Source organism: Acinonyx jubatus, chromosome B1 (assembly GCF_027475565.1).
Source record: "Acinonyx jubatus isolate Ajub_Pintada_27869175 chromosome B1, VMU_Ajub_asm_v1.0, whole genome shotgun sequence".
In the NCBI taxonomy this organism is placed as follows: Eukaryota; Metazoa; Chordata; class Mammalia; order Carnivora; family Felidae; genus Acinonyx; species Acinonyx jubatus.
In genome coordinates this window covers 145,111,172-145,135,777 of record NC_069382.1, presented here as the reverse complement: position 1 = coordinate 145,135,777, position 24,606 = coordinate 145,111,172, and the positions used below count along the sequence as shown (strand labels likewise).

Here is a 24,606-nt window from a genome sequence, read left to right as displayed (position 1 = left end):
AACCCTTCCAGCAACCCTCAGTTTGTTCTCTGTATTTAAGTCTCTTATATTTTGTCCCCTCCCTGTTTTTATATTATTTTTGCTTCCCTTCCCTTGTGTTTGTCTGTTTTGTGTCTTAAATTCCACATATGAGTAAAGTCATATATTTGTTTTTTTCTGACTTATTTCGCTTAGCGTAATACACTCCAGTTCCATCCATATTGTTGCCAATGGCAAGTTTCATTCTTTTTGATTGCCGAGTAACATTCCATTGCATATGTATATATACCATATCTTCTTTATCGATTCATCAGTTGATGGACATTTGGGCTCTTTCCATACTTTGGGTATTGTCAATAGTGCTGCTATAAACATTGGGGTGCATATGCCCCTTTGAAACAGCATATCTGCATCCTCTGGATAAATACCTAGTAGTGCAATTGCTGGAGGGTTTTTTTTTTTTTATTTGTTTTTTAAGTTTATTTATTTATTTTGAGAGAGAAAGAGACAGCATGAGCAGGAGAGGGGCAGAGAGAGAGGGAGAGGGAGAGAATCCTTAGCAGGCTCCATGCTGCCAGTGCAGAGCCAGATGTGGGGCTCGAACTCATGAAACTGTGAGATCATGACCTGAGCTAAAACCAAGAGTCAGACATTTAACTGACTGAGCCACCCAGGTGCTCCCCAACCTTGTCAGTTTGTAATTTGGGAAATAACAAACATCAAGAACCAACATGAAAGTTTTGTTTGTTTGTTTGTTTCTTTTTTTTTTTTTCAAACTACAGTTACAGCCAACTATCCAAAAAGTACAGTTACAACTTGCTAAACATTTGGGAACCAAAATGTACCTCAATTGAGAGGTATCGATTTCAGCTTTTGCTTAAGTGGGAACATAGTTTGGGTGTTGGGACTACATTGTTTAGTGATAACTGTAGGTTCTAGAGATACCTTTACCTTTTTTTTAAATTTTTTTTTTAAATCTTTTATTTTATTTTTGAGAGAAAGACAGAGTGTGAGCAGGGGAGGAGCAGAGAGAGAGAGAGAGACACAGAATCCAAAGCAGGCTCTAGGCCCTGAGCTGTCAGCACAGAGCCTGACGTGGGGCTCGAACCCACAAGCCGTGAGATCATGACCTGAGCCGAAGTCAGATGCTCAACTGACTGAGCCACCCAGGTGCCCATACCTTTTTTTTTTTTAATGCCATTCAATATTTAGAAAAAAAAGTACCACTATCATTTTGTATTACCATTGGGAAGAAAGGCTGCTGTTGGCTCTTTGGTGACAGAAGACCCCCCCGCCCCAGGACTGAGGAGATCCATATCTCTATATAATAATAATTCTTGATAAGTCTGCTTTGTACCCTTAAAGTGTGGAGCTTTGGCATCACCTAGGAGCATGTTAGAAATGCAAGATTTCAGGCCCGAAGCCTTGAATTAGAATGCATTTTAAGATTCCCTAGGTGAAAAGCACATTCAAGTTTGAGAAGCTTTGGATTATAATAGTAAGTGGATAATGCCTGTATATGGAGTTAAATGATTCAAAATAAGGTAAAGAAGAAAAATCCTTCGGATTCACTATAATACTGCCTCTGTTCTTGAGAGAATCTGTGAGGCCCTGACAGTTTCTATTCTTGACCAAACTTAGTCAGGCTTTGGAACCTTCTCCTAGGCTCATCTGTGCACTTCCTTAAAGTCTAGTTTTAGCAAGAACCTTGCTTGGTCAGTTTAACCAGACCCCCCCTTCCTGCAGCCTCAATATCTGATTTAGCTTCCTTATCCTCCACTGTCCCTCAGGTGATGTTTGATCATCCTGGCCTGTCTTCAGCAAGAATCCCCTTAGGTCGGTTTAACCAGAACCCTCCTAACCCTGATATTTCCTCCTAGTAATTTTCTGTCCATTCATCCCCATACCCTGCTTCTTGGCTATAATTCCTACTTGCACATTAGACACCCCCCTCCCCCCAGTAAAATCCCATCCCATTGCAGTGGTTCCTATATTTATCTCATTGTACTCTCAAGGAGGTTAGGTCCCTTGGTTGTCTTTGCATACTTGTGATTATTTAAATTATTAGTTAAGGTCCCCTTCCCCCCTTCTGGACTGTAAGTTTCATAGTGTTTGTTCACTGTTTTATTTCTCAGAATGTTAGTATATTGCTTGGCAAGTATGTCGTGTGTGTGTGTGTGTGTGTGTGTGTGTGTGTGTACAATTTTTTTTATTGACTAAAGGTTGTCATGGAAACAGTAGTAGTTAATGAGTGAGGAGACCTGAGTTTCAGAGTCTTTGTTCTGTCACCAGCCATGTGACCTTGGGCACATCACTTAATTTCTTAGCTTCTGTTTCCTCTGTCTACTGGGTGGAAAGGAATGCCTAGTCTATTGGGTAAATTTGAGAATTGAAAGAGAGAATGTATATGTAAGTTTTCATAAACCAGAGAGTCCTGTACAAACACTGTTATTATCCTTGCTTATGAAGTTCCCAAACCCAGTATATAAATGCTTTCTGCATTCCAAATTTTATTTAGCTATGTTACAAATGAATGGTATTATTGAATAATACAATAAATATTTACTGGACGCCTTCTGTGTCTAAAGCAAAGTGTTTGCTGGTGGTGGAAGGAGAAAGGTAGGGGGTCAGAAATAAATAAGATGTGGTCTCTGGCCTCAAGTATCTTTGAAGACCAGTATGTCATGTGGATATACTCCTCAAGAGTTGTTTTTAACTCATTTTAAGTCCACTGGCTAACGAAGGTTAAAGATTATTGATGTTGCATTGACTATACAACTCTTTTGGATATAGGAATGAAATAGTTGCATTCCGTGTTTATAAAAGTCACAGGATGTATCCATTGTGTTCATATATACGGAACAGCAGGAATTGTGTAGATGTGTGCTTCTGTATTTTTAGGTAGAGGCTGTTTCTAGTGGATGGATGTGGGTTCCTTCCCTACTAGATTTTGCCACTGCTGCCGTAATTACTCTGCTGTAGCACTGCATTTTTTAATAGGGAAAGGGAGTGGCTGGAATTCTTTGGACCACTTTTTTCTTGCAGTTCACTTGGACTTTTCAGGTAGAGATTGGAGTGTGCTGGCAGTGGTTGGCAAAATCCCAAGGCATAGAGAGCCTCTGTGATGTGGTGTTTGCTTACCACTCCAGCCTCATTTGTGCCTTCCTGCCATGCTCTCCCCTATGGAGCCCAGCCATTTTATTTGCATTTCTTTCAACATACATTCCTCCCTTGTCTGCCTGCCTTTGTAAGTGCTATTCCTGTTCTTCTGGCTGGACTGCCCTTCTTCCCACCCTTATTTCTTCAGTTCAAGAGCCAACTCTTTTCCCCTGACTTGTGACCCCTTTACAATTTATTGGATAACATTTCAGATTCCATATTATAGCCCTTATCAAAAACAACTGTACTTATCAGTTTTCTGGCCTTTCTTCTTCATCAGAATGCGTGACCTCCTTAAAGGTAACAGCTATTTCAAAAGCTGTACTTAAATCTCTACCACCTAGTATAGTGCCTCATATATATTACACACTCGGTAACAAAAATTTTTTAAAAAATCAAAGACATTTTCAAGTATTTTCATGGTGGTAGGTGGAGGTCTTAGTGATTCCTTTTACTCTGCTCTAATTTTGACCTTTAAGAGACTTCTTGGGAAATATAAATAGGTGCACAGAAAGGTTTGGAACACCTATTTGTTGGATGTTTATCTCACAATTTTGTAGAGACCTTGTTGTCTTACCCCTTTTTCAGGATTGGTATATGACAGGCACATGTTTCCTACCTGCCACTGTGAATTGTGTTCCAGTAGCAGTGAGTGAGAGTGCCCCTTTCCCTGTATCCCACCACCATTGCACCACTGAGAGTAATGTCAAGAAAACTTCTTGGCTTCTTGGGCTTTTCATATTAATACCAAGTAAACAAGTTAATGGTAAAGATTCTGCCAAAGAATCTGTCTCCTTTATTTCTAATGATATAGTTAGGGTGCTTGCTTCCATTGCCATCAATCTTTCTCCTCTTTAATTTTAAAAGGGAAAAGTAATATGTTAAACGCATTGATCAACAAAGTCACAAAATTAAGTTTTAAAATATTAATGACTTTTTTTTAAATTTTTTTTTTTTTTAACGTTTATTTATTTTTGAGACAGAGAGAGACAGAGCATGAACAGGGGAGGGGCAGAGAGAGAGGGAGACACAGAATCGGAAACAGGCTCCAGGCTCTGAGCTGTCAGCACAGAGCCTGACGCGGGGCTCAAACTCACGGACCGTGAGATCATGACCTGAGCCGAAGTCAGACGCTTAACCGACCGAGCCACCCAGGCGCCCCAAAATATTAATGACTTCTTAGAAAAATACTGATTTTCTCCAAGACCTGTATGGATTATAGTCCCTAAAGGGAGATTTTACAAAATGAAATATTTAATTAGATTTCTTATTTCTTAGTTATCTTTCTGATATTTTAATGTAGATAGCAAATAATGAACATGTTTGGGAGGCAGATGGCATACTTGGAGCTGTAAAAATGACGTACAGATTCTGGAGATGGATTTAAAGCTGCTTTTCACCTATTCCTTTTAACATATTTGTTGCTTTTCTTATGGAGTCTGATAGAGATCTCTGCCAGGGTTTTCCTCTCTGGATTATTTCGAGGTAGAGAGTTTTTTCTCCAAAATATAAGTAAATAGTAGTGTCCAATTGCTGTTGAATCTGATGAAATGTTTATAGTTTTGAGCATTTACAGGTCAACTGTTACAAGCATGAGTAAGTTATATGATATGACAACTCAGAACACTTTATCATTTTATCAGTAAATACTTTGCATATTTGTATATATGAGAAACACTTCTAACCTTAATGAATTTGTTCCTTTTTCTTATGGTAGTTCTGATACTTACATTTCACTTAGTTCAAAAAGAAACGGGACAACAAGGGAGGATTTTTGCAATTTTATACATTTTTTTCTTTTCCTCCTCTTTGATGGTTTTCACTTGTTTGTGTTATCCTTTCTTAGTTTTCAGTGGCTATGGCTATAGTTAAAGCCTGCTGCAGGTACTGGGGAGCATTGCTGAATTCCAGATAGTGTAAAATGTCATTTTTGCAGTATTAGGATTAAAGGGGCTTTTTTTTTTTTTTTTTTTTATTGTACCATTCCTGGAGTTTTATATAGCCCTTTCTCTGCCTTGTGTTCCCAGGTTTGACTGCATCTGTATTATTTTCATAGGGGCTTTCCTGACATAACCCTGGTAATGATAGCTGTTCTTGTTAGCTTTCATTTAGAGGATTGATTATCCTGTGCTTGGGTGCCATAAGCTCATGGTTAAACCATTGGTGATCTGACAAATGGAAACCCTTGCTTCTCAACAGAAAGGGAGAATGAAACAATCTTGAAGAAAAGAAATATTTTATCTGCATTCGTCTGTAGAAGAATTCAGTTATTCTTGGGACACCTGGATGGCTCATTTGTCTAAGCTTCCAATTTTGGCTCAGGTCATGATCTCGTGGTTTGTGAGTTTGAGCCCTGCATCGGGCTCTCTGCTGTCAGCGTGGAGCCCTCTTGGGATCATCTGTTCCCTTTTCTCTCTGTCCCTCTCCTGTTTGTGCTCTCTCTCTCAAAAATAAATGTTTTAAAAAATATTAAAAAAAAGAAGAAGAATTCAGTTGTTCTTGTGATCTGCAGATGTACTCTAAAACAATATGTCTAGAGCCTGTATAGGCCCCTGTATGTCAGACTCTGAGAGGCAGAACTTAGAAATTAGGTGGTGGCAGTACAGAATTTAAGTTGGGCAAAGTCATTGTACTTTTGTGCCTTTTTTTCTTATTTATAAAAAGAACAGTTTTATGTTTAACAATATGCAGTCTTCATGGTGTCTGAGATTTCTGGTGAGTTGTGGAATTGGTGAGAATGAGATCAAATCTCTGGGTAAATAATTTACAGTTTTAGGGTTGGAAAAGATTCCAGTTCACCCTCTTGTTTTTAGACAAACCAGTTGAGACTCTGGGATCTTGTGATTTTCTAAGGCCACTCTTTGTTATTTGTGTAAACAAATCCTGATGAGATTTGATTACACCAAGAATTCCAAGTCTCTTGTTATTTTAGTTGTATTTTTTGACATTACATGATTATTTACTCTTTTTACAATTGCTTATTTAAAATGTACAATATGTAGATGTAACTTAAGCTTATGTCTGTGGAAGGGCCTTTGCTATAAGGGATAAAGAGATAGTATGGCTATATTTAACTGGTGTCAGTTATGGAGAGCTGACTATGCACCAGTGGTTCTTTACATTTCTATACATATCATTTAGTTTTCAGAACCATCTTACATGGTAGGTGATATAATTTCTCTCTCTTTTTAAAATTTTTTTAATGTTCATTTATTTTTGAGAGAGAGAGGAGCAGACACAGAATCTGAAGCAGGCTCCAGGCTCCAAGCTATCAGCACAGAGCCCGATGTGGGGCTCAACGTGCGGCTTGAACTTAAGAACCAACCACAAGATCATGACCTGAGCCGAAGTCGATTCTTTACCGACTGAGCCACCCAGGCGCCCCATGATTTCTCTTTTTTGTAATCATAATGATTAAGTAGCTTACCTGAAGTCACATAACTAGTACAAGCCAAATACAGGATTCCAGCATACCCAACTGCAAAAATCAAGGTTTCCACTATTCCATGTGAAATAGATAATGCCCCGAGTTAAACAGTAATGGTAGATGGCTTTTGTCGATCTTTGTGTCCAGTATTGCATTAGTGTTTTTTATTCTCTGGTTTCTAATTCTTGAAACGACTGCAGCATAATGCTGTCTCCATTTTGTAGATGACGCAAATAAGGCTCTAGAGAGGTTAAGTGACTAAGTCTACGTGTCTCACTAAGTAGTGGAGGCACAGTGTTACTCCAGGGCTGTAGGACTGTAGTTGGCAGCCAGCGTCCTCCCACTACTCTGTGCTGCATGCTGCTTTAACAGATCTCAACTATGTATTTCATTCATGGCTTTTGGCTTTCTCAGGGACCATTGATATATCAAATTGATTGAATCTGGCAGTTTCTAAGGTGAATGAATGTTTTTGAAACAATTTGATAATAGCTAAGCAGCCACCAGCTAATGAACCATTAGGATGAGAAGTCTCCACATATATAGGTGATTTTGGCTTACTGATTTGTGGTGTACTGGAAATATTATGAGTCATAGATATATTGCACAGTACGCTTTTATTTTATTTTATTTTATTTTATTTTATTTTATTTTTTAAAGTTTATTTTTGACAGAGAGAGTGAGTGTGAGCTAAGGAGGGGCAGAGAGAGAGGGAGACACAGAATCTGAAGCAGGCTCCAGGCTCCGAGCTGTCAGCACAGAGCCCGACGTAGGGCTTGAACTCACAAATTGTGAGGTTATGACCTGGGCTGAAGTCGGACGCTTAACCGACTGAGCCACTCGGGCGCCCCTGCTTTGATTTTAAAGATAGAACAGTTTATTGACATTTCTGTAAATAGTCTATTTTATTGCCAAATTTTAATAAACATTCACACTGTTTTTTAATTAAGCTTTTATACTTTTAAAAATTTATTTTTGTTGGTATTCTACATGTACATGATTTAGAGTTAAATAGTTCTGTAAGGCTTGTTATAAAAACAACCTCTTTTTTCCTGCTTCAGGATACAGCCATTTGAACTCTTTTACCTGATTGTTTTAATTTCTTATCTCTAATTTATAGTGTTACTTAATTTTTTCATTTCTAGGCATTAATTATTGAATTATTTTTCTTTTTTTATTGAAGTGTAATTGACATATAGTATTACATTAGTTTCATGTGTGTAGCAGAATGATTCAACATTTGTGTACATTGCAAAATGATCACCACTGTGAGTCTAGTGTCATCAAAGTATGATACAGTATTATTGACTCTATTTCTTATGCTGTATATTATGTCCCTGTGACTTACTTATTTTATAAGTGGAATGAACTTTGAATTTTTTGATCCCCTTCACCCATTTTGAACTTCCCCCAAGCTCCCTCCCCTTGGCAACCACCAATCTGTTCTCTGTATCTATGTGTTTGGGTTTTGTTGTGTTTTGGTTTTTAGATTCCACAGGTAAATGAAATTATGCAGTATTTGCCTTTCTCTGACTTATTTCACTTAGCGTAATACCGTATAGGTCCATCCATGTTGTGGCAAATGGTAAGATTTTATTTTTTTTTTTATGGCTGAGTAGTATTCATGTGAGTTTGTATTACATATTAAAAAATTTTTATTTTTATTTTAAAGAGAGAGCGCATAAGCAGGGGAGAGGGGCAGAGGGAAAGAGAGAATCTTAAGCAGGCTCTGTGCTCAGTGCAAAGCAGGATGCAGAATTTGATCCCACTACCCTGGAATCCTGACCTGAACCTAAATCAAGAGTCGGATGCTCAACCAACTGAGCCACCCAGGTGCCCCTGCCAATGTTCTTTATCCATTTTCCCTTTGAACAACACTTAGGTTGTTTCCATATCTTGGATATGCTAAATAATGCTTTAGGAAACATAAGGGTGCATATATCTTGTTGGTTTCATGCGTTCCCCCTTGGGCGAATACTTAGTAAGTAGTGGAATTGCTGGCTCATATGGTAGTTCTATTTTTTTTTTTTTTAAGTTTATTTATTTATTTTGAGAAAGAGGGAGAGCACAGGCAGGGAAGTGGCAGAGAGAAAGGGAGAGAGAGAGAATCCCAGGCAGGTTCCGCACTGTGAGTATGGAGCCTGATGTGAGACTTGAACTCACAAACCGTGAGATCATGACCTGAGCAGACACCAAGAGTCAGACGCTTAACTGGCTGAGCCATGCAGGCGCCCCTATTGTTAATTTTTTGAGGAACTTTCATACTGTTTTCCATAGTGGTTGTAGCAGTTTACATTCTACCAACAGTGAGCACGCATTCTCTTTTCTCCACATCCTCACCAATACTTGTTATTTCTTGTCTTTTTGATAATAGCCATTCAGACAGATATCAGATGATATCTCACTATGGTTTTGATTTGCATTTCCCTGATGATTAGTGACCTTGAGCACCTTTTCATGTGCTTGTTGGCCATCTGTCTTTTGTGAGCCACCCAGGGACCCTAGTTTCTCTTTTTTATATAGTATCCTGTTCTTATTTCACGAAGCAGTATTTTTTTCCTATCAGTATTATATAGTTCTTTTTGGAATGGGGTCATTTTTATTCTTCTGCATCTTTTATTCTCCAGGTTGCTTTTTTCTATTTTAGTGTCTTCTTTCATGTTAGAGGCTCCCTGCAAATGCCTGGTAACTCCTTTGCTTTCTGCTTTTATTTACATGTAGGACAATTGAAAATCCAATTGGAATCTGTGTGCTTGTGTGTGAAGGGCATGTTAACTGTGGTCTTTGCTGAAAGGTGATATGGCTAGGCTGTTTCTTTGAAGAACTCCTGGTATGAATCTTTTTAGGCCTTTTTACATGGTGTGGTCAGATTGCCAGCAAGAGCTCTTCTGGTGTTTGCTTTTTTTTTTTTTTCAAATTTTTATTTAAATTCTAGTTAGCATATATGGTAAACGGTTTCAGGTGTAGAATTTAGTGATCCATCACTTACATTGCTTGGAGATTATTATCCTGGCTGCAAGGTTTTTGGTATCCTGAAGGAGCTGAAGGTTGGGGGCTATAGAGGTCTCGATGTTGATTTTTCACACTCATCTAATCTCTCAATGTTAGCTTTGGTACATTTGCCTCCAAGTGTGCCTTATCTCCCAAGCTAGACACCGTCTCTGTTTTGCCCTTTTGTAGGTAACCCTAATCTTTTCTTAGGAGGGGGGTAGTACAGATGCCCACTGTGTAGATTGCAGAGGGAAGCTGGGTGTGTAATTTCTTAGACTGTGAAAGTCTTGCTCTATCTTCACTCCCACTTCCAGAGTATCCTACTTATTTCATTCCTGAACCTTTTGTGGGATCTATGGTATAAATTGGGTAGCTTCTAAGTTTAGGGTTAGGTTTCCTTAGGTATGTCAATTCAGTTATTTCTTCATCTATTTTATAATCTTAAAATTTTTATTGTTGTCTTCTCTTTCATTCTGTTTGTCCTTACAGGATTATAATTATAATTTTTTTTTAAATTCACTTTATTATCATTTTGAGTAGGGAGTGGAAGCTAATGTGTATTTGTAGCCTACCATCTTCAACAATTCACTCTTCAAAATAGTTTTCTTATAAATTCTAATTCATTTTATTGCCACATTCTGTTAAGTGTTGACAGTTATGTGGTGTCTGTAAGTGAAAGGAAATTATGTCACTGTGTTAAACTACTTTGTGCTTTTTGAGTTGCTTTTGTTTCAGTGATGTCTTAGTGGGTAAGGAGTCTAAAAGTCCTTTTTCCAACTAACAGTTCAATAACTCATTTTTACAAGAAAACAGATTAATACAAATTTGAGCTGTATGTAAGGAACTGTCTTTTATGTATTATCTATTATCAGTCTTCACTAATAATCCATATTATTCAGGTTATGCTTCTGAAGTTATGCTTTAGCAAATCTCATTTAAATCTTTAATGTCTTTGACTTCAATTACTCATTGGTTAAAATTTATCTCCAAATCGGGAATGATCTCTGTTTATGTAAAAACAAACAAAAACCAGTCAATTGCATTTGAAATTATAGGAGGAAACGATTTATAAGTTTTGTATTTATGTTCCTGATATCTTTCTCCAGCTCCAAGAAATAAAAGAAATAAAATTTTCCCATTTTCCTGGACCCTATCTGTATTTATAGGCATCACCATGAACTTCCTTATTTTCTTAAGACTATTAATTTAATACACTGAATTTCTTATAAGTGCTGTCATTTTGAACTTTAAAGTATGATACAAATATGATCAAAGCTTTCTTTAGAGTCACTGTTTAATAAAGAATAAACCATAGGATATAAACTATAGATTATTTTTCATTGAGTAAAAAGGGTCTGTACTTATTCATCCTGAATGTCTGTGTTTTATCCAAAAGAATACTTCTCTAGGATTAAAAAATAAATGTGGAGCTCATGGAAAATTTCACAAGAACATGAATGTTCTTGTGATAGCCTGAGAAAAAGGAGACAGATTAGGACAGGAGTTCTTTATCTGGGTTTTTGGACATGTTTTAGCACCTCCCTGAATTCCTATGTGCAAAATATTTTGTCTCTTATGTCTCTAGGGAGAAAGTTCTTAAATGTCTTTCAGATTATCAGAGGCTCAAAACACTTGAACTAGAGGCAAAAAAGTCAGTAAAGAAAAAAAATCATTGTTTATATGTTTAAGAACATCATGGGAGGTATATTTCCATATTATGTAGCTCAGAGATATGTCAGGCTCACGTTCACCACTTTAGGTTTATCTTTATTTTTGTTTTATTGAAATATGATTTACAAACAGTGAAATGCTCAGATCTGAGGTATATAGTTTGATAGGTTTAGACAAGTGTGTGTAAAGTCTGTGTAACCCATACCCTTTTTTTTTCTTTTTTTTTTAACCCATGCCGTTTTCAAGACCCAGAACATTTTCATCACCCCAGAAGTTACCTTAACTTCTTAAAGTAAAAGCAAAGGCCATTCTTTGTAGCTCTTTGATTTAAGGACAGACTTCTTCTTTACATAGTCCTGGAGAATATATTAGCTAAATTAGTTGCTCAGGTTTTTTTTTGTTTGTTTGTTTTTTGTTTTTTAAGGTAAGTTCAGTGCCCAATGTGGGGCTTCTACTCACAACCCTAAGTTGTGACTGACTGAGCCAGCCAGGCCTCCCATAAATTTTAGTTTATTTATTTTGTTATTATTTTTTTAAGTAGGCTCTATGCTCAGTGTGAGGCTCAAACTCAGGACCCTGAGATCAAGAATCACATGCTCTACCAGCTGAGCCAGTTGGATATCCTGTGAGTTGCTCAGCTTTTATGGGGGATCTACTGTTTATACTTGCTGCTCCTTTCTCTCCACTGGACAACGTAGGTTTTTAAACTATGATGATCTTTTAGGTGAGCAAAGCACTGAGATGATAATTAACTACTTCACCTCCTAGGATCCTAAAGAAATTAGCTCATGTGAATTCTTATAGTTAATCCTGTTCCTCACTTCCACAATGGTTAATCAGTCAACATCTGATACAACTAACATAGTGACTGAAAGAGCTTTAATAAACTTTCCTAAAGATAGTAGTAGTTCCAGGGGTAGCAACTCTTAGAAAGATTAACAATTATCGATCATTTATTGCATTAAAAGTAGCTTCTGAAAAAATACCCACATGAATAAGAAGTGTAGGACCTGCTCTTAAGCACATGGCAAAAAGGAAGACAGACTAGTTAACATAATTTTCAGTTGGGTAAATACAGTAACAGAATACTGTACAGAGTACAGTCGTGCTTGAAAGAAGACATGCTAATTCTTTAGGGGATGGCCAAGGGCAGTTTCTTTGAGAAGGTACCTAAGTAGGTTTATGTGTGGATAATTGAGAGAATTGGTTATATCAGCCAACTTCTAATTTTCCATCTGTCAGTACCTTTAGTGAGCCTTAAAATGGGTAGAGACTAGAGATTTTGTAGAGATTTGGGAGCCCTTCTGGAGAAAATGAATAAAAAATTAATGAATACAAAATTAGGTAGCAAAGTAAATATTTAGAGTAAGAAAAAAATCATAATAAATTACATATTTAATAAAGCCAAGTCAATGAATATCACAAAATATAGAAAAATAACATTTTTATTAATTAACTGCCCGATATACCTTAATATATTTTTGTATACATTTTTGACTGCATACTTTTTGACTTCTTATGTCAACAATTTGTAAAATAGGATTACTGTTTTCTGTAGAGAGAGTAGATTATTCTATAGAGAGAATAGATTATTTCCTTCTAGCATTACTGATCAAAATGTGTTTATTATTATTGATAACTTTCAAGAGTTTCAGATCTATAACTCATTGGTAATGTCATGTACTATTTTAAGATTGTTGTCAAATTTCAGTATATCTCGACTAAGTTTTTTCCTTAGCTGATGTGTAGTACAGTGTTCTTATGTCTCTGCCAATACCCTGTGGAGCTCATGTCTGGATGACTGTGGTCCTGCACATTAATGTGTAAATGACACCAAATGAGGCAGTGCTTGGGTGTAAGAATATTCTTGGAAGTCATTCCTGTACCTAGACTAGCAGTAATTTAATTATGCATGGAAATGATTGAGAACTAGACATATCCTGTGAAACCTACATACTTCTCCACCTCAACCTCCCTTTAGCAAAATGCCCAGAATACTGCATTAGCCAAGGCGGAACTGTGATGGAGCAGGAGTTAGAGAAAGCAGTCTTAACCAGTTGCAATTAGCATTCCTTTGCAAGTTTTGTGAAAACATACGACCATGGGAACACATTGTTAGGACTGCTTCCAGTACCTTGGAAGGGACCATCCCATTGAGGATCCCTGAAATTTAAACTGACAGTGTCAGAGTAAATTCAGTCCTACAGTCTTAAGCTGTAATTTTGTGCTTGCGTTTGTTAACTGACTACCAGAAAGATGTTTTACCACTATACATATGTAGTAATGTAGTATGTACTATGCTGCTTATGTCCGTTATGATTGAATCTATTTTTGTAAGCCCAGGATATGAGTTCAGCAGATTATGCCAAAATACTTGGTTTACTTTACCATTTTTGATCTGGAATCTTTTATCAGTTTAGCTCAACAAAACGTTTATTAAAGATCTGTTACAACCTATGCCTTCTGCTAGATTCTGGAGATGTAGTGCTGACTTAGAAATAGTTCATACCTTTGAGAAACTCATGGTACATTGTAAAATAGAGACACATGATAGTGTCCTATGTGAACACAGAGAAGGCTTCCTTAACACAGTCTAGGTTATCAGAGAAACCTCTTGAGGAAGATGATACCTGGATTAATTCTTTAAGGATGACTAGACATCGGTGAAAAAAGAAAGTTCAGTTAGAAGTATATGAGATAAGGAGGAGTAGGCTGTATCTGATTTAATTTCATATTTTTTTCCTAGTCAAGTTGGCTTTGTCATAAGAATTTAATTTCCCAGCATTTAGACCACAAAACGATGTCATTGATTGCATTGTATACCTCTTGCTTTACTGCTCTGTATTTGTAGGCGAATGATAGACTATAGGAATAGTAGGTGAATCTTTGCCCTATTGTTACCTTGAGATCTGTATCTGATACAAAGATTGTTCCAAGGGGCACCTGGGTGACTCAGTCGGTAGAGCAGGTGACTCTTGACCTCAGGGTTGTGTGTTTGAGCTCTATGTTGGGCGTGGAGCCTACTTAAAAAAAAAAAAAATTGTTCCATTGGTGCCAAGACTGCAGACTTTATTCTTTATTGAATCCTTTATAGTGGGTTGCTATTTTGGATTAAATCCCAGAGTAATTCTGCTGTTTTGCTTTGGAAAAAAAGAAAAAGTAATCCTATTACCACAAGTAAATGCATATGAGCTTTTATTTATTTATTATTTATTTATTTATTTTGCATTTTAGCTTTTAAAGTATGATTAAATTAGTTTAAGCAATGGGAGGATATGGAAACTTTCTTAGTTATTAAATATATATAAAATAAGTTCCAGAGATGAAAAGTACACCATAGAAAATATAGTCAATAATTTTGTAATGTATGGTGACAGATGGTGACTACCCCTTTTGTGGTGAACATTGAGTAACATATAGAATTGTTGAATCAATATGTTCTACACCTGAACCTAACATAACATTGTATGTCAATTATATTTCAGTAATAAAAAAAGTATAAAAACAACCTCTTGCCTCCTCTCCCCCCACTGGGAGGAGTAAGTTTGCTTAGAATTGCTGAGATGTCTTGACAGTTTATTTTTTATTACTTTTTTTTTATGTTTATTTATTTATGTTGAGAGAGAGCATGAGTTGGAGGGGTTGAGAGAGAGAATCCCAAGCAGGCTCTGTGCTGTCAGTGCAGAGCCCGAGCCCAGTGCAGGGCTAGATCCCACAACCATGATCATGACCTGAGGTGAAATCAAGAGTTGAATGCTCAACTGACTGGGCCACCCAGGTGCCCCAGATTGACCAGTTTCTTTCTTTTTTTTTTTTTTTAACGTTTATTTATTTTTGAGAGCGAGCGAGTGAACTCACAAGGAGGGGAAGGGGCAGAGAGAGAGAGGGAGGCACAGAATCCAAAGGAGGCTCCAGGCTCTGAGCTGTCAGTGCAGAGCCCAACACAGGGCTTGAACTAACAAAACTCGAAATCGTTACCTGAGCTGAAGTCAGATGCTTAACCAACTGAGCCATCCAGATGCCCCTGACTGACCAGTTTTTAAACTAAGGTTTAAGTAGGGTAGAACTGCAAAGGGCCCAAGATTGAAAATGAAATTTTGGTTATCAGGATTAGGAACTGTCCCCAATCCATCTGCTGCTTCTCTTGCTGCAGTTAAAATCTTTCAGATTTGGTGTGCCAAATAAAGATGATGGATCCTTTTTTTTTCTTTAATATTGGTAACAACTGCTCTTTGCAATAAGAACAAGCTTTTCTCCCCCTTCAACATTATTATTTAATGTTAAGTAAACATTTGTTAGGAATCTGTTGTATCCCAGGTTCTGTGTTAGGTACTTGGGATTCAAGGGTGACTAAAACATGATTCGTAACTCACATTTATGTAATCAAGTGTGAGAAAGAAAAACGTAAACAAATAAGCATGAGAGGTAGTGTTTTAAGCTGACTCTTTGTGGATTAGTATACGTGTGGCGGTAGAATTGCTATGGCCTGAATGTGTTCCCCCAAATTTATATGTTGAACTCCTAATGCCCAATACGATGGTGTTAGGAGGTGAGGCCTTTTGGAGGTGATTAGAAGGTGATTGGGGTTAGTGCCCTTATAAAAAAAGACCCCACAGAGCTCCGTAGCCCCTTCCACCATAAGAAGATGCAGTGAGAAGTGGGAGGCACCAGCTTAGAAGAGGGCCTTCACCAGTACCTGACAATGCTGTCACTCTGTTGTTGAACTTTCAGCCTCCGAACCTGAGAACTAAACTTTTATTGATTATAAGCCACTCAGTCTTTTGTTATAGCAGCCTGAATGGACTAAGGGATAAAGTAAGGATTGGTGTTTTACTTACACATATACCTGCATGTAAATATGCATTTACATGTAGTCATTCATTCACAGGACATTTTATTATTTTATTATTTTTTATTTTTTTGAGAGGAGAGAGAGTGTGCATATGCCTGAGCTGGGGAGAGGGGCAGAGGAAGAGAGAGAGAGACTCTTAAGCAGGATCACACTCAGCACGATCATGACCTGAGCTGAAATCAAGAGTCGTCTGCTCCATCAGCTGAGCTACCCAGGTGCCCCTCATTGAACATTTTAAAGCTGTTAGTTCCTGTGTTGTGCATTTGCTGTGTAAAGCTACCTTAAAACTAAGGTGCTTTAAATGTATTTACTCATTTAATTGTCATAATGGTTCTACATAACTGATGATATCGTCTCCAGTATACTATCTAAAAGAGAATAAACACAAAAATACACACATAAGGTGTTTCAGGAGCATTAAGCTACAGTGAGACACAAGAGAGAATGGACAGTTTTTCCTGAGAGTTTAGGAAAAATTTTCTAAAAGAATTGATGTTTAAGCTCCCTAGATACCTTTGGTTGAAATACCGGTGTTATTTGGAATTACTGCCAACTCATTTGCTAGATCGATGTTCATTCTGAGTTCTACACATGCAAGTTTTGGAGTCTTCTTTTTAACACTGCAGCACATTGTATAGGGTTCTGAAAATGGAGTCACTGCTATTGCATAGAAATCACCCAGACATTTGACTCTGGGCACTTCCTAAAGTCTCTTGTGGTTTCACTACCCATTTACTGACTGGGGTAATGAATTTAGTGCTGGGGAAAGGAAACTGCAGCCTATATACGACTCAAAAGCTCAGAGGGTGATCGGAGATGAGCTATTAAACTTTAGTGTCTTTGCCTGTAGCTGAGATAATGCCTCAGATCACTTCACAGATGTAGAAACTAATTGGCCTTTGTGTGTGAAGTGCTTTATTATTTTCCAAGGATTAGATTATAAAATTTTATAGGGTATTAAATAGTGACTTGCCCAACCCTCTACTTGTTCTTATATGAAGTCACTAAGTTATACTTTATAAAGTTGAAGAGTTGTGAACCTGCTTCACATTGAGAGGCAACCCAGTTAGCAGTTTAATATACGAGTACAATATTCCCTAATAATGTGTTAAAGAGCAAGATGTTAAAATTTGGAAGAAAAGTTTCCATGACTACAGATGTCTGGGAAGCCCTAGGCTAAATCTTGAACAATTTTCTTTGCTACTATAGGACTTTTCTTAACTTATAAAATATGCATTTAATAATATACTAGTGCCTCTTTTGGCCCTGTGCTAACCAGTGAAGATACTGAAATTATTAGTTACCTTCAGTCTGATCTTTCCTCTGAGCCTAAGTCTTGTAAATACAACTGCCTACCTAACATATCCATTTGGATGTCTGATAGATATGTCAAGTTAATATGTCCTAAACCCATCTTCCACAGCCTATCTCCATAAGTGGCCCATCTTCTATCTACTTGAGACTAAAAATCTAGGAATCGTCCTTGATTCTTCACCACTGTCCACAAATCATGAAATCCAGTAGTGAGTCTGTTGGTTCTTCCTATAAATATTGGAACCTTCTTCCTTCCATCCCCACCAGGAGAGTAGGGATTCTTGCTCAGTGTTGTGTCTCGGCTTAGAACGGTGCTTCTTAGAACATAAGTGGTGGTCAGAGTATGTTACTTGGAATACAGAATGCAAGACTGGATAAATGGATGAAAGAAACTGATTTATTGAGGTGGTGAGGAGAATTTAATAGTAAAGATTTTTCTTTAAAAAATGTAAAACACAGAAGTATAATTTACACACCATAAAACTCATCTTTAAGTGTACAGTTTAGTGATTTTAGTATATTAAAAAGTTACACAATCATCAGGACTATCTAATTCCAGAACATTTTCATTAACCCCCCAGAAGAAATCTTGTGTCATTAGTAGACACTCTTCCATTGCTCCCTTTACAGCCCCTATTTTCTGTCTGTATGGACTTGCCTGTTCTAACGTTTTGTATAAATGGGATTATACATTATGTGATACAACATATTTTGTGTCTGGGTTCTTTTCACTTAGCATAGTATTATCAAGATTCACTCATTTATCAGTGCGCATGTTCTAAACTAGGTTTTTTTAGACTTTGTCCCTGTATCTCATCAACTTTTTTTAAAATCTATTTTTTTATTGAAGTATAATTGACATATAATATCCTTCTAGTTTTAGGTGTATTCTCATCAACTTTTTAATCTTACCAGAATTCCTCAATTTCTGGCCTGCTGATAGCCTTTTTTCTTGCTTTCCAGCGGTGTTAAGGAACTTGTTACTCTGTCATTGATGATAGTAGCAGTAGCACCACTCATAATAGTGGCTTAAAAGGAATGTTAGGCAGAAATGTAAGTAGGTATGTCTGTTCAGATTGCAAACTTCCTTGAATTGAAGGTAGTCTTTTTGGTACTCAATGTTTTTAGCTTAGAGTCTTTAGCTTTATTGTTTTTAGAACATGTTGTACTTGATTTTGGCAATTTCTAACATTTTTTGCTGGTGCATATCTGCCTTTCTGAAAACATTAGTATGTTTGGCACCCTTTTGGAGGAAATTGTTCTTTGGCGGGATTTTGTTTTTCCTTAATGGCAGTGCTAAGTGTTCATATAAATTAGTAGAGGTATGAGGAGAGGAGATAGAATTAGGTAGTTTGAAGATTGTTTTAAAAATGTGCCTAACTGGGGCGCCTGGGTGGCTCAGTCGGTTAAGTGTCCGACTTCAGCTCAGGTCATGATCTCGCGGTCCGTGAGTTCGAGCCCCGCGTCGGGCTCTGTGCTGACAGCTCGGAGCCTGGAGCCTGTTTCAGATTCTGTGTCTCCCTCTCTCTCTGCCCCTCCCCCGTTCATGCTCTGTCTCTCTCTGTCTCAAAAATAAATAAACGTTAAAAAAAAAAAATGTGCCTAACTGATAACTCTCTCACTATGAATTAGTCTTGTGTTTTTTCATAAGTGACTTGATTAAACTGTGGTGATATAGGAAGAAAATTATTAGAAATAATTGGATGGAAGGTAAAGGTAAGTAAGCATCATGCAGTCTTCAGTAGTGGGTAAAAGAATGAGCTTTCAAGATTTCAATCCTAGATTTAAATTCTGGCTCCTTTATTTACCACTCTTATAATCTTAAGCAAATACTTAAGTTCTTTAAACCTCAGTTTTGTTACCCATAAAATAAAGAAAATAATAGCATATACATCATAGTTAAGAGGATTAAATGAGATATTGCATGTAAAATCCTTCTCAGCACAAAGCCTGCATTAAATGTTAGTTAATATTAATCATCATTACTGTCCTGATGTAGGAGTTCTCAGCCTGAAGTTCACTGGAACTGTCAATTAAGAAATATTTATCAAGTACATGATCTTTAGTATTGGACTTAGACCTATGGAAGGAGCTACTGATGTGAATGACAGGTTGGTACCTAGAGGTGAAGCAAAGAGAACTAATATTAGTGGAGGTCTTACCACAGGGTTCAGTAGTAAGGTGGATATTATTTTTCCCATTTTATAGATGAGGAAGCTGAAGCTTGGTAATGTCAAATAACTTGTTCAAGATAATTGGCATGTTCTTGGGTGTCAAAATATACAGACATCTATTCTTCTAACTCTTACTGGTTCCCCTGTTTTGAGTTTTCTATATATCTCTCCCCTCCCCAATTCCTATAGCCTTAAGATTCTCCTGTTCAACTTGGGAAGTATCAACTTCATTGATAGTTGGATTGGACAATAAAGGGTTAAAATAAGGGTAATGATAAATGTGAGTGTTGAGATGGTGAGAAATGGCTTATGGAAGTTAACCTAGTGTCACTATGGGGGCTAATCTATTTGTCAGGTTCTCAAAGAGCAAATAAATAATGCTGTTGAAATTTACAAAAGGTAGATCAAATTGGATTACCAATTGTAAGAGATGTGGGTTCAGGGTTTTCCTTTAGGACTCAGTTATTTGTCAAACCATCCTGTCTTGCTGTAGAAACTGATCGGCCTTCAGATGTGAATAAGAGGACTGACTAGGAGAAACAATCCTGAATCTTGGTTGTTTATTTGGAAAGAAAAGACCCCTGGGTAATGCCATGATTTATCAATGTAACATCCTTATATATAAATGTGTCATTCACTGTCTAATCAGAAAGCTCCAAATTCTTTTAAAGTTATGATACTGTGTTAGCTATTTTCATACATTGTTAATGAGATTGTAAAAGGGTACGACTTATTTGGGGAGAAAAATAGGCTTATGTAAAATTAAAAAATGTGCGTGTCCTTCACAGCAGTTTTACTTTAGCAATTTATTTTTCATATATACATGTGCACAAGGTTACTTACTGTAGCGTTGTTTATAGTAACAAGTGACTGGAAACAACCTAAATGTTTATCATGAAGTGACTGATTAAAATATGTTATACTTTGGGGCGCCTGGGTGGCTCAGTCTGTTGATCATCCAACTCTTGATTTCAGCTCAGGTGGTGATCTTGCGGTTCATGGGTTTGAACCCCATGTTGGGTTCTGCACTGATAATGCAGAGCCTGCTTGGGATTCTCTCTCTCCCTCTCTCTCTCTGCCCCTCTCCTGCTCTCTCTCTCTCTCTCTCACTCTCACAAAATAAATAAATAAAGTTAAATATATATATATGTGTATTATACATTTGTATAAGGAAGTACTATTCAGTTTTAAGAATAAATTAGATCTGCTTCTGCCTTAATATACAATCATCTCCTGGATATTAAGTGAAAAACATTATTTAGTATACTATAGCATGCAACAACTGTGTAAAAAAAAAAAAACAAAAAACAAAAAACATGTCCAAGCATTTTTATGCTTGTATAGGCATAGACTGTTTGGAAGGATATATAAGATCTTAGTTCTGAGATTCTTCAGATAAGCAGATTTCTTCTGAGGAGGGTGGGTTGGGAGGGCAACATACTTTCTGTTATTGAAAATGTCTTTGAATATTTTCACCAAATATCTTAAAATGCCATGTGACATATATGCATTTGGGCATACATTGTTATAAGAGCTTTGTACTCATTGATGAGGACTTTTGCATATATGCTTTCCTCTTTGTGCTTTTGAACTTGAGGACTCTGTCAGTTGATCTTTTGACCTAGGAATGAGGACTAGTACTGACCCCCCCTTCCAGGGTATGGTGGATACTAGAGGAAGTTTCAGGTAGCTGTTGAAAAAGCTGAATATGCTTTTTTTTTTTAATTTATTTTTTAATAATTTTTTTTTTTTGGAGAGAGAGAGAGCACCTGAGTGAGGGAGGGGGGCGGATAGACAGAGAATCTTAAGCAGGCTCCATGCTCAGCACAGAGCCTGACACAGGGCTCAATAACACGACCCTGGGATCATGACCTGTGCCAAAGTCAAGAGTCAGATGCTTCACTGACAGAGCCACCCAGGCACACCAAAGCTGAATATGTTTTTTTTTTAATTTTTTAAAGGACAAAGTTAAGGGGGTGCCTGGGTGGCTTAGTCGGTGAAGCGTCCGACTGTTGGTTTCAGCTCAGGTCAAGATCTCTCGGTTCACAAGGTCGAGCCCCACATTGGGCTCTGTGCCTACAGTGCGGAGCCTGCTTGGGATTCTCTCTCCTCTCTCTTTGCCCCTACCCCACTTCCATGCTCTGTCTCTCAAAATAAATAAACTTAAAACAAATTAAAAAAAAATAAAGGACAAAGCTGAGTTCTTCTTTTTTTTTTTTTTTAATGTTTATTTATTTTAGAGAGAAAGAGCACAAGCAGGGGAGAGGCAGTGAGACAGAGGGAGGCAGAGTCCAAAGCAGGCTCCAGGCTCTGAGCTGTCAGCACAGAGCCCGACACAGGGCTCAAACCCACAAACTGTGAGATCATGACCTGAGCCAAAGTAGTATGCTTAACCGACTGAGCCACCCAGGCACCCCCTGAATATGGTTTTTAAAAAGAATATATAAAAAATATAGAGTATTGAAATGGTTAGGTTATATTGCCTGAATAAAGCAGAAGGGTCAGAGAGAAAGAAAACTAGAGAACTTGAAAACATTTTTGAAGTTTAAGTGTACATGGAAATGAGGAACAGAGAAGGAAGTCAGTAGTCTACATTGAACTAAGATCACTTTATAAACATTATCTCATCTCTTAAATTATACCTTTTTGTAAAAAGTTATTTTCCAGACTTTCAAAAAACCAAATAAATTGAAGCCCAGATGATAATTTGTGGTTTCCTAAGTAACATAAAAAGAAAGTGGCAAAATGAGGAATAGAACCTTGTTTTCTTGATTTCCATGATTAGCATTAGATCACCCGAACCTTCATATGGGACTAGCACCAAAAAATAAAACAGGATTAAAAAAAAATTCTTTCATAAACTTGATGTGTAAAAGCATTTGTTTCTGAAGTAGGGTTATATTCCCCGCCACTCCCCCCCCCCCCCCCCCCCATCCAGTCTTAGAAGAAGAGGGTGGGAGTGGTGCTTGAATACTGCTTTGGATATTGTGCTACCCTTTGCTTTGTGACTCTCTCATTCTGGTTCGGGAACAGGAAGGACAATGAAAAAACTAACATTTGCACAGCACTTTACAGTTTTAACCAAACTTTATTTCACCTTTATTACTTTTCTCATTTTGCAGCAGATCTAAGATCTAGACAGTGGTGATGTTTTGTTATTTTAATTAGGCTTTCACTGCTTAAGAAAGAATAGGCTCAAGAAAGTTGGGGTATTTGCCTAAGATAACATAGCTGGCCTTCACAAAATCGAGCTCAGATTTCTTTTTTTTTTCTTTCTACTCAAGACTAAAGTCTTATGAGGTAGATTTACTTAGTTTTGTGGAAGACCAATTCTGGGTGGAGTATCAATCAAGAAAACATTTGGAAGCCTAAGACTTCATGGCAGAGTGGGTCAACAAGTAGATGGTTTTGGGGGGCAGGTGAGGCTCTGACCCTCCTCTGAGTGCAGGCACAACTGATGTCCTTAATAATCCTCATGTGTTCCGCCAGCGCTTTTCAGAACAGCTTGTCACGTCCTCAGTTGCTGCATTAACTGGAACAGTGGCTAATTAAAGAGAGTGTATTTAACTTTAACACCCTGCCTGAAGACATGCACCAGATTAGTCATAGGAGAGCTATTTTTGTCATTAATCACACATAAATCAGTAAAATGTCTTTGTAGAAAATGTTGGTGAGGTTTGTTTCTCACACTAAATTTTGATAAACAAAGGGTGAGAAGAGCTGGAAAATAAAGTAAGTCTCAAGTTTGGTGTAGGCATAATGATCTTTATGTTTTTATATTTTAGAGATGCTGGGAGAGGATTTGGTGTTTAATGCATTCTATGATTAAACTGAAGAAGGGTTTCGGTCCAGGGCCTCTTGTCTTTTTTTTTTTTTTTTTAACTTTTTAAAAAATGTTTATTTTTGACAGAGAGAAAGAGACAGAGCATGAGCGGGGAAGGGGCAGAGAGAGAGAGGGAGACAGAATCTGAAGCAGACTCCAGGCTGTCAGCACAGTGCCTGATGAGGGGCTCAAACTCATGGACAGCGAGATCATGACCTGAGCTGAAGTTGGACACTCAACTGACTAAGCCACCCGGGCACCCCCAGGGCCTCTGTCTTAATATTTGATATTTGGATTTACTTTGGGGCACTGGAAACCCACTGGGTGGTTTTAAGCAGAGGAGTAATGTCTGATCAGTGCTTTTAGAGTTACCTTGGCTGTTGAGTAGAGATACCTGGCAGAGGGAGGGGACAATAATATGAAGAACATCAGTGTACTCTAATTAAACATCTGAACAGAGACTTCGGTTTAAACAACAATTCCATTGCCTTAGAATGAAAAATACCTGTCATTTGAATTCCATATTTGGGTTGAATTTGATACTGGGTTCTTAGTTTATTCAGGATCCTCAGTACTTTTTGAAAGCTCCTGAGGTAATTATAATATGTGACCAGCACTGAGAACTACCCTTTATCTTGGCGAAAACAGGAGAGATCATGGGGCTAAGCATGGGAGAAGGAGGCAATGAGTGAAAAGCTATGGAGAGCTTGCAAAGTGTAACTGTCTGTTCTTGGAATTCCCTTTCCATATTCATATGTTCACTGAATGTTTTTGGTGGTATGAATTTAGTAACATGAAACTTTAGAGTTCGCACATACCCAGCCTCTCCTTGTTCTAATTCTTTCTTAACTGTTCCTTTCTATATGAAGAGAAGAAAAGGGAAGTATTGAGAAGGAATTACCAGGATATAATACAGTTTGATAAAAATTTGATAGTATTAACAGAAGAATCCATCTCTTAAAAACTCTTAAAAACATTTCTAATACTAGTTTCATTCGATCCGTTTAAAAAATGTGTGTGTTTATGTATCCACACGAACTGAGAAATTTGAGAAGCCAACCATATTAATGTCTAGCTACTTATCTGCATATGTGGAATTCTGGGTTAAGATTGCTGATGTTTCCTATAACTGGGCAGAACATGTAGCTTCTCATTCTCACTCTGGGATTTTTGTGTTTTATTGACATGAAACTATCTTTAATGAAGGAAATAAATT

General features: G+C 37.4%; 1 protein-coding gene across 3 annotated transcripts in view; it reads left to right on the top strand.

The window, feature by feature from the left end:
- MOB1B (MOB kinase activator 1B) overlaps positions 1 to 24,606 on the top strand; it is a 53,493-nt gene that overhangs the window by 6,105 nt on the left and 22,782 nt on the right. Inside the window, exon 1 of one of the 3 annotated variants that reach the window (XM_053217266.1) lies at positions 7,237 to 19,504. The exons of 1 other annotated variant lie outside the window; for it this stretch is intronic. In XM_053217266.1, the coding sequence (XP_053073241.1) occupies positions 19,449 to 19,504 (56 nt within the window). In that variant the 5' untranslated portion in view covers positions 7,237 to 19,448. Of the gene's footprint in view, positions 1 to 7,236; positions 19,505 to 24,606 lie in introns of those variants that run through there. One more of the 3 variants, XM_053217265.1, reaches the window with a different exon arrangement.